The following is a 14,346-nucleotide window of genomic DNA, read 5'->3' as shown; positions in this document are numbered from 1 at the left end:
ATTATCAGGACGATAAGATGTTTACACGCGACCGACGCGCGCAATACGAATTGCCAGTCAATACCACCGATAACAACAATGGCCCCGAGGACGAAAGGAAGAGGCCAGGGAAAGGCTGTTGAAGAAACTATGGGAGTGCCGTCTGCGGAGGAAACACAGGACGAAAGCTCATTTTCGCAACTTGCCGCAAAATATTGGTTGAAACCTTCGAAGAAAGCCACGAAGGTTAAGGTCAAGCCTGATGTTATCAAGAAAGAAATCTGGGATGTTTTAGAGCAGGAAGACTTCTCTTATAGATCCCTTTTGACGCTAGAAAATCTTCACATTCTTGAGAAGTACATTCATCTGTCCAGACATTCAATGTAGGAACTATTACTGACAACAATGCTAGTTACCTTTGGCCGGGTTATTCAGAAGATGCTTCCAACTTTCATATACTTCTCATAGTTCTCATTGTCAATGTAAGGACTAGAGAACATCTGCCAACTTGGGGTAAGTACTATTAAGGAAGCTTCAATTCGTCATGCTGATGGACATAGATATCTTTGCGGACAATACACCTGATTTCTCAACCCTCTTCCGCCGAATCTTGTCTATGACATTGGATACTACCCTCTCTGCGACGATTCGCACGAACCTGTTATCATTCATAATAAGCGCATTCCAGTCACTAGACAATGGCATAGTTCGGAAAGAATGCGCACCTTTGGTCTCAATATCCATTTGGCACAACATCTCAACAGAGAAGAAAAGAGAAAAGATACTCGATCATACTGTACAACTGAAGAAAGCTTGGAGGGCTGCCGGAAAACGATATGATGCCTCTGATGAACCTACGAAAGCTAGACTTAGGTTTGAGCGATCTTGGCTCTTGACTCTAATTCTGGATTTTTTCAATCAACTCTACGGAGACAAAATAAAGACAGGTTTGTTGAAGCCCTTGCTATCACTATGATCAATTCCTTTGGCTAACACACGAAACAGAAAATGTACAGTATTGCGAAAGGTTTATAGAGTTTCTATCGGATCTTCAGAGCCAATTGCCAACCAGGAGATACGTGAACACACTTCTACAAGATCTTCACCTTCTTCCAACTATCAGACTATCCCCAGCATTCAATGAGGAGGAGAACGGGCTTCTACGAGATCTATATGCGCTTTTGAAGCATTACACATATTTTGCAATTAATGATCATACAGGCGTTCAACATAGCCGCACGGAAGCATATGAACGCCATTGTGCAACACTAGCATCCCTGCAAAGAACTGCACTCAAGCATTTCAAGGAAAAGCTGACTATTCTTGCGTTGTCCAACTATTCGTCTATTGATAAGCGGGTGGAGCTTGAGGGTCATTTAGAATCCCTCACAGATGCCGAGATGACAGAGCTTTGCGAGCTTCTTGACCTACGGACGTCTTATCCATCGTCTAACAAGGTTGTAGTAGACCGTAAATTTCTCTTGGAAATTCTTTTATCAACACATGAAAAGCGCAAGACATTTCAGGAAACTGCACGTGACTTGAGCATTCTTCCAACAGAAAGTACTCTTTTTGAAAGAACCCTGCTCAGGAATGATGGATTCGATGGATCACAGCCTCTCGCTATCCCAAAGCTGAACCTGCAATATCTAACTGTTGGAGATTTTCTATGGCGGTCATTTATCTTGCATCGATGCGAGTCGTTCTATGAGATCAGACGAGATGTAGAGGACACAATAAAGCGTCTCCGACCAGTAGCCGGTAGGACAGGTCAGACAAGTTTTGAAGGATTTTCCAGGATGGCACTTCCAATAGCGAAACCTTCGTAAGTTTTAGCATCATTGTACTATTTCGATCCATTCTAACCCATTTTGCAGTATTCTTGAAGTTGTACCTCCTCTCGTAGGAGAAGATAAACCAGCTCTCGTCCGAGCCGAAGTCACGATTGATGTAAGCCGCATGGCTGAAAATGTTCGTCGTGAATGGGATTCGCTGCGGCCTGATGACGTGATCTTCTTGCTCTCTGTGAAAGCCACGGAAGAGTCTGCTATAATCGCGAACGGCGGAGCATCAACTTCAGACGCGCAGAACCTCGGTCTGAGATACCTCCGAGCAGCTGAGGTCATCCAAGTGCAAGATGATAGAGGTCGCTCATTGATGAATTATAACGGACAAGTCAATGGAAATGCTCGCGCTGGCTCGCGGAGACTGCAATTAAAACTTGATGCAGCCATGTATAAAGAGGATAAAGATCGCGTCGACAAAGGCAAGCCTGACATCTACGAAACCATGAACATCATTGTTCGTAGAAAAGGACGTGAAAATAACTTCAAACCGATTCTTGAATCAATCAGAAGTTTAACACTATCTGATGTCCCGCTAGCCCCCTGGCTTCACGAGGTCTTTTTAGGCTATGGTGATCCTGCAGGAGCCAACTATACTAGACTATCAAACCAACTCAAAAAAGTCGATTATCGAGACACATTCCTTGACTGGCAACATCTAATCGAAAGCTTGCCAGGTAGGACGGTCGAGCCAAATGACGATGTCACCGGTAGTTTTGGGCCACCCTACGTATTGCAAACCGTGGCAAAAGCTGCTGAGCCGCCAGCAAGACCAACGAAAAAAAGGCGCAGAGAAGCAGAGCCTGCACCAAAAGATGAGCCACAAGCCATCCAAGTTTCTTCTTATAAACCCCCAAGTACAGGGCCATATCCCATGGACGCCCCTAAGTTGAACCAAGTCCGTTTCACACCTGCTCAAATTGAAGCAATTATCTCCGGTACCCAACCAGGGCTTACTGTTATTGTTGGTCCTCCGGGAACTGGAAAGACGGATGTTGCAACTCAAATCATTAACAATTTATATCACAACTTTCCTAATCAGCGCACTCTACTTATTGCACATAGCAATCAAGCTCTTAATCAATTGTTCCAAAAGATCGTTGCTCTTGATATTGACGAACGCCACCTTTTACGGCTGGGACATGGCGAAGAGGAATTAGACACTGAAACTAATTTCAGTAAACACGGACGTGTCGAGTCTTTCCTTGAAAATCGAGATGGGTATCTTAGAGAGGTTGATCGCCTTGCTGCCAATTTCGGTGCCCCAGGTGCTCATGGAAGCTCAGCGGAGACTGCCGGATACTTCAACTCGGTTTACGTTGAGCCAGCATGGACAAGATTCCAGGAAGTTATGAAAGACCTGGGTTCAACATCGGAGTCAATCGTCTCTGCCTTTCCGTTTCATTACTACTTTTCGAATGCTCCTCAGCCTCTTTTTCCTCCTGGTGCCGATAAAGATGCTGTCATTGATGTAGCTACAGGCTGTTACAACCACGTCACTAAAATTTTCGCTGAACTTGAAGACGTCCGACCATTTGAGATTTTGCGACGAGATCGAGACAAGGCAAACTATCTTCTCACCAATGAGGCTCGCATCATTGCGATGACATCAACGCATGCAGCTATGAGAAGACGTGAAATATCTTCACTCGGCTTCCATTATGATAATGTCGTTATGGAGGAGGCGGCTCAGATCACTGAGATCGAAAACTTTATACCCATGGCGTTGCAGAAGCCAGCAAATGGTGGAACTCCTCTCCAGCGTGTAGTCTTGTGTGGTGACCACTTCCAGAACTCTCCTGTCGTTCAAAATCTTGCATTTCGACACTACGCAAATCTCGAACAGTCGCTCTTCTCTCGTCTGGTTCGCTTAGGTGTCCCAACTATCAATCTCGATCAACAGGGTCGTGCTCGTCCGTCGATAGCATCTCTGTATTCCTGGCGTTACCAAAATCTTGGCAACTTGCCAATTGTGTCAACTGCACCTGAATATCAAACCGCAAACGCTGGTTTCAAGTACGATTACCAATTCATTCAAGTTTCTGATTACAAAGGAAAGGGTGAAATGGAGCCAACTCCACATTTCATTCAGAATCTTGGAGAAGCAGAATACGCAGTCGCCATCTATCAATATATGCGCTTACTCGGATATCCAGCATCGAAGATCAGTATACTATCCACATATGCTGGCCAGCGCGCACTAATCAAAGACGTTCTATCCCATCGATGTGCTAAGAATCCTCTGTTTGGTCTCCCAAAAATCGTCACAACTGTCGATAAATATCAAGGAGAGCAAAATGACTGTAAGTTTCGTGAAGCTAATTCTCTTGCCGATAAATCACTGACAAGATATCAGATGTTATTCTCTCCCTCACTCGTACATCACGTGTCGGCTATCTTCGTGACATTAGACGTCTTACGGTGGCATTGTCTCGCGCTCGTCTCGGTCTTTACATTTTGGGACGACGGGATGTCTTTGAATCTTGTTTCGAGCTGAAGCAGGCCTTCGATATCTTACTATCGAGACCGGATAAGTTGACGTTGAGCACTGGGGAGATGTGGCCAAGTCAGAGGATTCTGGCGAACGAGGAAGGTCTAGAGTCAGTACAAGGTGAAGCTGTTATGGAGGGGGTGGAGCATTTAGGTCAATATGTTTTCGAGATGACTAACTCCAAGATAAGACAGTTGAGAGAAGAAAGAGGGTTGCCGGAAGGCGGAGCAGAGGTCTTAGCGATTGAGGAGGGAAAGGTGGTTGGAGATGATGTTGAGACTGGAGAAGGGTATGAGGGCGTAGGGGAAGATGAAGATATCATTGAACCTGAAGAAGAATTTGATGGCGTCGATTGATAATACCAGGATGAAATTTGTAAGATAAATGAATCGCCAATAGATGTATGGATGAAGGAGAATTAGGACGGCTCGTGGACAACGTCCACGGAAATGTATTAGTGTGTGACTACAATACAGGCAAATGGCGTACAATAATGAATAAACAAAGAATGATACCAATTTATGAACACAAATCCGACCTTTCTATCTTATCATTCTGTCAGCCTGCGGCACCTATGTAGTGTGATTTAAGTTCGAGATTTATGCTTGATGATTGAGTTATCTCCTTTCATGCTCGGTTAGGATTGTATTGTATCACCACCGACGGAATCACGACTTAGTCGCATATTCTGTACCTAAATCATTCAGTTCACAGTAGCCTTCAAACGCTGTGCTGGTTTCTCTGTGGATATGAATGACCATGAAAGTGTATATTAGAGGAGATCTCTTAATGTGTTAGGTTCGGTCGAACAGAAGAGTTGAGGTAGTTACCATGAAGTAAGATTTAGTATGTCATGAGTTGTTAGCTGGGACTGCCGATCATAGAACTTCTCGATTGGGCTTGTCATCAAGATCAATCTTCTCTGCAAAGACTAATACAGTTTACAGTCGTTTCATCTAAAGATCATGGAGAGAGTGAAATTTTTGTTGGTGATGTGTATATCTAACGCACTCATACCAATTGAGTCCTTGGATTTCTCTTATTTGATCCCAGGATTTTGAAACTTTCCTAATGAAGACAGCTCCTGAGATATAATGTTTACTCTACAATCAAAATCACCGAAACTATTCTATCATGTAAGACTACTGTCATTCACCATGTGAATGACTCAAAATTGATTCTCATGAATACAATGGCAAGAATGAGCAATAAACTATCTGGTAAGTCCTACGGAAATCACGCATCTCAAAGCATACCATATTTATGACCATAAGCGAAATGACAGCAAAGTTTCTCCCGTCTTACATCGAGAACTTCCCAGCCCACCTATGCATTCCAAAGTCTGGAAAAGTAAGCAGGAATTGCTGTAGGAACACAAAAATTGATGGAACAAAGGTAACAAGACTGCCGCATCTGCCAATCAGACGGGGTGCATGGCACAGAATCGGCACTGCAAAACATGTTTGGAGGAGGCTGAGCCGCGGATGGCTGTTCTGATTACGGAGTACTAAGCTTTTTAGCGGGATCTGTAAGTTCATGTCAAGTTTTGAGGTTCAGCTTCAGATGCGGGGAGATGGAGTCAATGAGATGAGAATAAACGAGAGGCGTATCTGTTGTGCGTTTTCTGACGTCCATTGGGTACATGGAGTGAGCTGCGATTATGGTTTTATGTGTTGGAGCTCATATCATGAGTATAGTATTTAGACTTTCGAATCATTGATAGGACTCCAGTGATTTCTTTCATGTACTGTAATGAATACTCCAAGCGGTCCATTTTTCTTGCTCTACATAGGTATCTGATGGAACAGATTCTAGTATGCCGTCAACATGTATATTTCCGTGAGTGTGCCATGTGATGTAACAACCAATCAGGATTTTTGGAATTTGGATTTTCTGAATGCACATTCATTGTGAGGCATCTCAGAGTGTTTTCTAAACATCCGTAATCTTTCGAAAGAACCATCAACTTATTGTGCCAAAAAGGGTTGAAATATCTTCGACCGCGAACAGCCTTTCACAGGCAATATCTCGACATCATATGATCGATATGACCGTTGAGCTTTTGAAGCTCACCAGTCATATGACGTTACTTAATGTCTTTTGGACTCATTGTTACATCAAATCTCAACTCTAAAATAGACCTTACCAGAAACGCAAAGCTCAAGCTCAAAGTGTATCGTTCCAACTCTTCCCAATAAGGAGAAGAGTTCCTACACGTACTTTCCCCATGTTTTTAACCTATTCTACCGGGAGAAGACTCCTCTCTAATCAAGTACTGGGCTTAAAAAAAAGCTGCAGTGTTAGCTCAACAAGAGCTCCGACTAGGGCCATTACCGCCGGATCAACGGTCGTTATGTTCCGCCGAAGGAAAGATCATCGTGAAAACAGGCTAGAGCTCAAGCCTCAACTTGACAATAATTTTTAAATCAACATCGTGTCGTTCACCACAACGAGGACTATGAACTTGATCGCGTGTCGCGGGCAATTTCGTATATACTGCTCCACTCGATGTCACTGCTAGCTACCGCAATACGAAGTGCCATCATCGACGTCACGAGATGCTTAGATTACTTTATTTGAGCCAGTATGCATACGAGACACTCAAGTTTATGCACGTTAGATTTCTCATTTGAAGCCTCTAGAACGAGTTAAGATGGCGATGGCGATGTGCAGATAGTAGAGCCACGATGTCACGATGTCACGATGGCTTGTTGAAGGCGTGTCAATAACAGCTGCGCTAAGCGCTAAAATTTACCCTTAACTTAGTTATTTCATTTCTGTATGATGGTTAATGTGTCAGTTGTAACGTTTTTTCGGACCGTCGTCCTGTCTCTATAATAAGGTATGACTTTTGTGATGACTATATATCTATATGTGAATCTGGCAACTATATTACTTTTACATTTGCCAAAACTTGCATGGAGAGAGGACTGGTAGACAGTTATGGAAGTAAATAGAATGTCTACCTGTATGCTGGGGACGAGTTCTAATGTTTGCTCTCAAAGTAAGAACAACATTTTGATGTTATACTGACCAATGGGAAATGTCGAGGCACTGCCACCTACTAGTGAAGCTAGTAGAGTAAGGGCAATGACACTGAAAGGACAAAAATAGATTTAGCCTTGATAAAGAAATCTTCTAGATCTTTGACAATAGATTTGACATCGTGAGGGGCTGACAATTCTTTGAAATCACCATGATACATCATACTTTGACCTCATCTTACTCGTTGCCCTATTGTGTATGTTTTTTGACAAAATCTGGTAACACACGACGCTGTAGCTAGGGGGCGCGAGGCGAGACTGAGACCTTACCGGCTTCAAGGATATGAAATGAATCTCCTGGCCCAAACGAATACACACGATAAATCTCATAGCAGATGACTGGTACCAAACTCAGATCACTGGTACCGAACTCATCATCCCTAGGCTCCATCACAAAACGATATGATATGTAAAGTGGTAGAATGTTCACTGAACAGTGGATCTTGATGATCAAAAGAAGATTTGGCTGAATTCTCGCTCGTCTGGATGCAGACTTTCTCGGTTCCCTTGGTCCATTTCTGTCCATGGGACGAATATAACCGATAATCCCGAAGGGAAAACTATTCCGGGAGATATTGTTTCGAAACTGTTGAGTCGAACTCCAACAAACTTTGCACCTTGATAGTAACAGCTTGCAAAGCTAATCCGTATTTCGACTCTCAAACTGATTATCAAAAATGTCCACGAAAACTTTTTAATGGACATTCTCTAAAGATAACCAGATTTCTGGAACTGGTCCATAACCAGGTACGTATGGTTTGCAGTGTAGGAAATAAATTGCAATATAACAAATCGTATCATGCATGAATTACATGTAATATACAATATATAATATATTAATCGCCGACAACTGCCGATATTCCCTTGACACGAGATTCTGAGTTTATGTATCGAATTCTGAAATAGAAAGTATATAGTACCTACTACCGGAAAGTCCTTTACCCGCACACAGGGTATATTTTGAGTAATTGAAAATCCGGGGACACAGCCACCTTACGTCTTGTCTGTCGCATATATGCAGTGAGATGGTAGTCATGGTGATACCTTCTTGATGTGTGCTATAGATGGAAAAACACGGGAGATTCTTCTCGTGCTGGTTCTCGTGGAGAGCTGCAGGTTGTAGGTGTGCGAAGATAACGATATGAATGGTCGCCGTTCTATTAGAATGCGGTCTTCCTACGGGAGAACACTGCATGGTTGCTAACAGCAGAAAGTAAGGCAGAGTCCGTCCACTCATGATTATCGAAGATTCAGAACATAAGAGAATCCAGCGTGGTACTTCTTTGTGGCGCCCGTGCTGATCGACACAGCAAGGCTCGATACAGGGGTTGTATTATGACCCCCCATCACCTTAAGATGAGCAAATGCAAGGGCATGGATGCTGGACGTGATATGGTTGGGGTCTCTGCACCCCTCAATCTCTCGGATAAACAGGCGGATAATGAGGCAAGCTCGTCAGCAGCCTGAAATTGTCTGAAGTGTTCACAACAAACAGCAAAAGCATCATAATTTGAAAGCAATTTGGAACGTATGACGACTATCTAACCTAGCCAAAGTCCCACAAGTCCGAGCAAGACGTATTGTGATGAGCCCACGACCACGTACAGCACAATGTGACAATATTTTTGCAAGCATTCGTGTACTAAGTCATGGTTCACAAACATCCTGTTGTGGGTGTTTATTTCTGGGCATTGTTTGAAGATGTGAAAGATGTGCTGATGACTCGTCACGTAGAAAATCTGAAGTTTCTGATACTTGTTGAACCATTCGAAGGACTACTGAGTGGGGAACGTATCGGAGAATATTTTAATCTGAAGCATAAGCGCCATCTATCTTAATAGGAGTAGATGGTATCCATGATGGCAGGTCTATACTTGTGCCGTTGTGTTTCCTCACCGTTCCTGCTTTTAGACCCCGTTAGTAGTGGATTCTCTCGGTAATTTCGAAGAAATGATTCTACGGAGCACTGTAAGCGATGTGGTTGTAGCGTTCTCGGTCCTGGTCTCTTACGAAATTATGTATCCGAAGTCTTAAAGCAAAGAGTGGAATAACCCATTGAAGGACTTTTTTGACGCCTTACCTAGGTTTTGGTAGTATTCGGAACGCAGCCGAGAGTTTGATTTGGGCAAGGAAAATCGTGATGATTACAAACCATGTAAGATTAGAAAGACAATGGGAAAATCGACATGGGGATGACAATCGGCGAGTAGTTGGCAGACCTGCCAGACACAATTATTACTTGCGTAAGGGTTGGCCCGCCGTCTCTAAATTACAGACCGTGCTCGGAAGGAGATCTTGGAGTACAGTCGATATTTGGGGGCGAGTCAAGTAAGCTATGTCGTCCATGGAGTCTGGAACATTGGAGAATGGTATCTGTACCTAGCCAGTAGTCCAGTTCAGCTGAAGACTTAGCTCTATGTACAACATTAGATGGCAGATAGATCCTCGAGTAAAGTAGGTAGGTGGTGCTACGAACGATGAAGGCATTGTCTAGACAGGCAAGGTACCAAGCAATAAGTACATTTTGTTGTTATTATTAGTGATCACTTGCTTCTAACAAATCGCCCACATTGCTGATTCCACTGCTTCACATTTGTACAGCTTCCCACGTAGTCCTAGCTATCAGGGAGATATGATCATAGCCATGTGATACTCCCACCTATTCTACCGGCGGTTCTGTTCCTGTTCTGTGGCTAGTACGGAGATGATAGATGGATGTGATTTGAAGTTTCTTTTCCACGTCAAACGGCGTCTCGCACTCGTACATTTTGGGAAGTCCACCACCCCACTCCATTGCTCGGCGTTCGATGCAACAGCGAGGATACCATTTTTAATTGTAGCCTTAGAAAAAGAAGGTTCAAAATGAGTTGTTTTGAGTTATTCTGATGACTGGAATAGGTATTTGGTGAGTGGATCGGATTTGAAGTTTGTTTCATCAACTTTTTTTGTATTTTTTTCTTCATTTGTGTCAATTCCGGTTAGACACTTTTAGACCTAGTCGACGGTCTACGGTCGTACCTGCATTTATGAATTTACTCCACCAATCGTTGGCCTCATTTGCCTTCAAGCGGTCTAAATCCGGATGTATCCATGATTCCTTCTTTTAGCTGAGAGATATCCCAGAAACCTTAGCACTTCCTTTACGACCAACGACAGGTACCTAGTAAGAGCAAACAATCCTTCTCGAAATCTCATTTCAACTCATTTCATTTCCATCTTAAATAATCTTCCGAATACCGGTATCCCTTCTCCTTTCCCAAGATCATACGGGCGTAGATACTCGAAAGTTAATCTTCTCCCTTCCAAATCTCTCGTGAGCCTTATCCTACTGCCCATGTCAAGAGAACCTCTAATTTCGTTACATTTACCGCATTTTGCAGAGTGCGTCTCCGTTCTTGATAGTCAAAGATTGTTACTTGATCCTGACTCTTTGTGGAGCCTCCAGCTACCACGCCAATTCTTGTGCTACCCCTTACCGTGACATTACCAAAAGCCTAAAGGTACCGTACAGTCGGAGCTTTTGCTTGTAGAGTAGGAGTAACCTTTCTTTTCTTACACCGCACGCCTCTAACACGCTTTGAATTTACACAACCTGAGTAGTTGTAGCTATTCCGTTGCCTTTGTCCAATCAAAGCACAAGTTCAACAGTCAATTCAAGCCCGAAGCATGAGAATATTTACAAAATTGCTACACCACCAAGGTAAAATGGGTAACGCAAGAATTGGGAATGGCCAACTTCTGGTACCGTCATGGACTTACTGTACATCCTCAGCCCGGTCACAAATCACAACATTCTTGAGATCCCGCCCGCGCTCCGGCAAGATCTAAGGTTTTGGCTACCAATGGAAGTTTTTAAGAACCCCGAAGTGCGGCTACTTACAGCTACCTACCCACAGATACCCCTTCATACTCTCGTCTCATGCTGAACAATCGAATCCAAGTCAGCTCTATCCCCCACAACTAACCAAAAGCTTATTTACAAAACTTCTGAATCCGTAAATATCGTATCTATACTTGTCCAGCTTACGAGTCTGCGAGATCTTAGCGTCGCTCCTAAAACGTCGTTAATGAAGATGTCTCCAACAGCTATTGTTTTATATGTTGTATCAGCCTTGTGAACTAAATTCATGCATTTCATGACCGAAGAGTTTGATACTGCTCTGTTTACCGTGATCGGCGGGGTATGGTTTCTAAAAGTAGTACCATGATCAACGATTTGAGATGTCGATGAAGAGATGAACAATCAAAGCTTCTAGCTTGACCTTTTCGCATAATGCATTACGCATAGAAAGAACTCTCAACAACCTCTCTTGCCTCTTGGTATATTGATGATAGGCTCTTGACAGGTAAATCCTTGTATCAGATCGTTGAAATGGACGGCACATGCATTATTAAAAACATCCCGGAGGCTGGTTTCCTGCGGCTTCATTGCTAGGACTGGGTATATACGTATGCGTCTTCGAATCGGATGGTTTCTTGTCGGAACAATTACAAAATAAATATCAACAAAACAACAGAGTGTTGGCAGGTGAAGGCGAGGTTGAATGTGGATACTGTGTGTATGACTGACGAAGGGGCCATCCATATTCTATGTTTTTCGACTTCTACTTGTGAATGAGCTTTCCACGAATACGTTTGGTCACCGTGACAGTAGTCAGCGAAATATGCGGTGTTCTCAACACTATCCATGAATATTTTCCAAAAGTCTGTTGGTAGCTACCCGACGTCACACAATCTAGGCCATGACGGGAATGTGCTTAGCAGGACCGTAGGGACGGGCCCCGTCAGAATAAACACACGAAGACATCAGAGCGAGAAAATCCTTGAATCGACCCTGGAGATGTGTATCTTGCTATTTCAATCACATCACTGTTCTCGCTAGTAGTAGGTGATGTGAAGCACAAAAGCGGGAAATCAAAGTAAGAGACGAATGTTAACAATCATGCATATCATTTCATCACGTTTTCGGTTTACGAGATGTCCTCGGCATCCGTAGCAAAATAATCAGACTGCGGGATGTGCAGTTGATGCACAGACTTTTCGCCAGATGAACCCAGTTTTAATTTCTAAACAATGTGGGAAACTTCCAGCTACCCAGGCGCACTTGGCCAGGTCGTTGAGATGCTTGACAGAATAACAATGACATGAATCAAAGATCTTTAGATTCTACATTGGTAATTTTGTGATAGATAATAATGTGGTGACGATGTGGTGATTTGATGCTACCCGTGGGGGAATCCAATCTGATGATGATTAGTTGCTTGGGGGCCGTCTCAACTCTTATAACTATTGTGTACCTTTCCAACCTAGGTAATAGTTCAAGTTTGAGATTATTTATAATCTCGTTCTCCCAAGGTTCTTCGTTCGACCTAAACATCTTCGAGCGAGTATCAAATATGTACCAAGCTAAGTCTCCACTCTCCTCCACTTTTGTGCTTCCATCAGCAAATCGAATCTTCTCAGGCTAGTCATGGTGGATCATATTCCATGTATCAGCTTTCTTGGAGTGAGCAAATAACTATTCACTCATCTTGCTAGCTTATGTTGTATAGGTAGGTACTTGGGAATACCTTGATGCAGGCAAGACTACGAGGGCGTGTTTTTGAAGAATGCCAGACTGAAATTTAAGCGAATTTCCTCATCAAAGTTCGATATATGTTTTGATTTGATTGATTGTTTTTTTTTTAAAAAAAAAATTAGATTATTAGATTTTGAATAAAAATATACCACTTGTAGAATTTCAAATATATAATAATATTGATTGATTTGATATTGAATTTCAAAGTAAATGAATTTTGGTGTGAAAAGGTGCTTTGTGCACAGGCCCGGCATTCAATAAAAACATGACCTCGTAAGTGTTTCTGGAATAATAATAGAAGATGTCAAAATAATTCCATCTAGATGCAACCTTGTTTGAATGTCGAGATTGACGAAAAAATGTTAATTGTGTGTCCACCTCGTTTTTATATCCTCCTATCCACTATCGAGCCATATCGTTGGAAAAAGAAGGGGATGTAGCCTGCTGGCTTTTCAATTCAAACCATCTCGTGGTGATTGCAAGCATCGACCTCGAGTACTCTTCGTATTTGAACCAAACTTGGATACCCTCACTCGCCTCGATATTAAAACATCATTTCCTTTGGGACCTGGAAAATTAGCAACGACCGGCATGGCATGGAATACATGAATTTGAACCCAGTCATCTTGAAACTCTCTTTTCTCTGTTTCGCTGAACAGACCTACCATAACCCCTACCAAAATCACAAAAAGTCTACTAGGTAGTCCAACCCGAGCAACCTTACCCGCACACCCGCCAATGTTCGAAAATTTTGACAGACTTCTAGCTTTTCTAGCCCGCTGTTCTGTGATTCATCTAGGCTTATGATTGTTAGGCGTAAGTATTCTTTCCCGTTCAAAAATCTTTCATTTTCATGATTAGCACTGGTGTACCGTTGTTAGTAGCTGTAGTAGTCTTTTTAGTAGGTTTCTTATCACGTAGTTTCCTCTTAGCACAAGGGGTAATGCTCCAGTTTTCACCCATCATCAAAACTCAACGGCAGGCCCTAGTTCATCAGAATTATGAAATGAACAATAATGCATTGATTTCCTTTGCGATTACACACCGAGACACCCTAACTTTCCAGTGTACACAAAACACCGTACATTCGCTTCTATCCGGAACTTTCCTACCTACCAAACATGTCAAAACAACTTTCGCTTGACTAAGCTCTCTATGGATTTTGTAGCAGATTTTGCTCAGCCTTCTTGTGGAAACATACGCATAAAACTTCATGGTTTGACGATGATCTCAAAAGTACCGAGAAGATTGATTTATCCATCCTCTTACAATATCCCGTTCTTGTCAACTACCTATTTAGAATAGTACGGAGGTTAAAACGACCTAGTCTTGAGGCTATTCTTCTAATCTGTAGTTTGCGAACCTAAATATGCAAAATACGCATTATCTAGGTGTTTCCTGTTTTGTATT

At 42.7% G+C, this 14,346-nt stretch overlaps 1 protein-coding gene across 1 annotated transcript; it reads left to right on the top strand.

Annotated features, from left to right (window-relative positions):
• Nucleotides 1-78: 78 nt before the first annotated feature.
• On the top strand, nt 79-4,670 carry EAF02_010117 (uncharacterized protein; the record flags this gene model as incomplete). Its single annotated transcript, XM_038906165.1, has 6 exons — nt 79-335; nt 392-492; nt 540-926; nt 985-1,804; nt 1,857-4,126; nt 4,180-4,670. 6 exons carry the CDS (start codon nt 79-81, stop codon nt 4,668-4,670), a joined length of 4,326 nt encoding a protein of 1,441 aa, XP_038753892.1.
• Nucleotides 4,671-14,346: the final 9,676 nt, after the last annotated feature.

This window comes from Botrytis sinoallii, assembly GCF_014898435.1.
Source record: "Botrytis sinoallii strain Bc 23 chromosome Unknown BSIN_024, whole genome shotgun sequence".
Taxonomy (NCBI): Eukaryota; Fungi; Ascomycota; class Leotiomycetes; order Helotiales; family Sclerotiniaceae; genus Botrytis; species Botrytis sinoallii.
The sequence above is the reverse complement of the archived record's forward strand: the minus strand, read 5'-3'. Positions and strand labels throughout refer to the sequence as shown.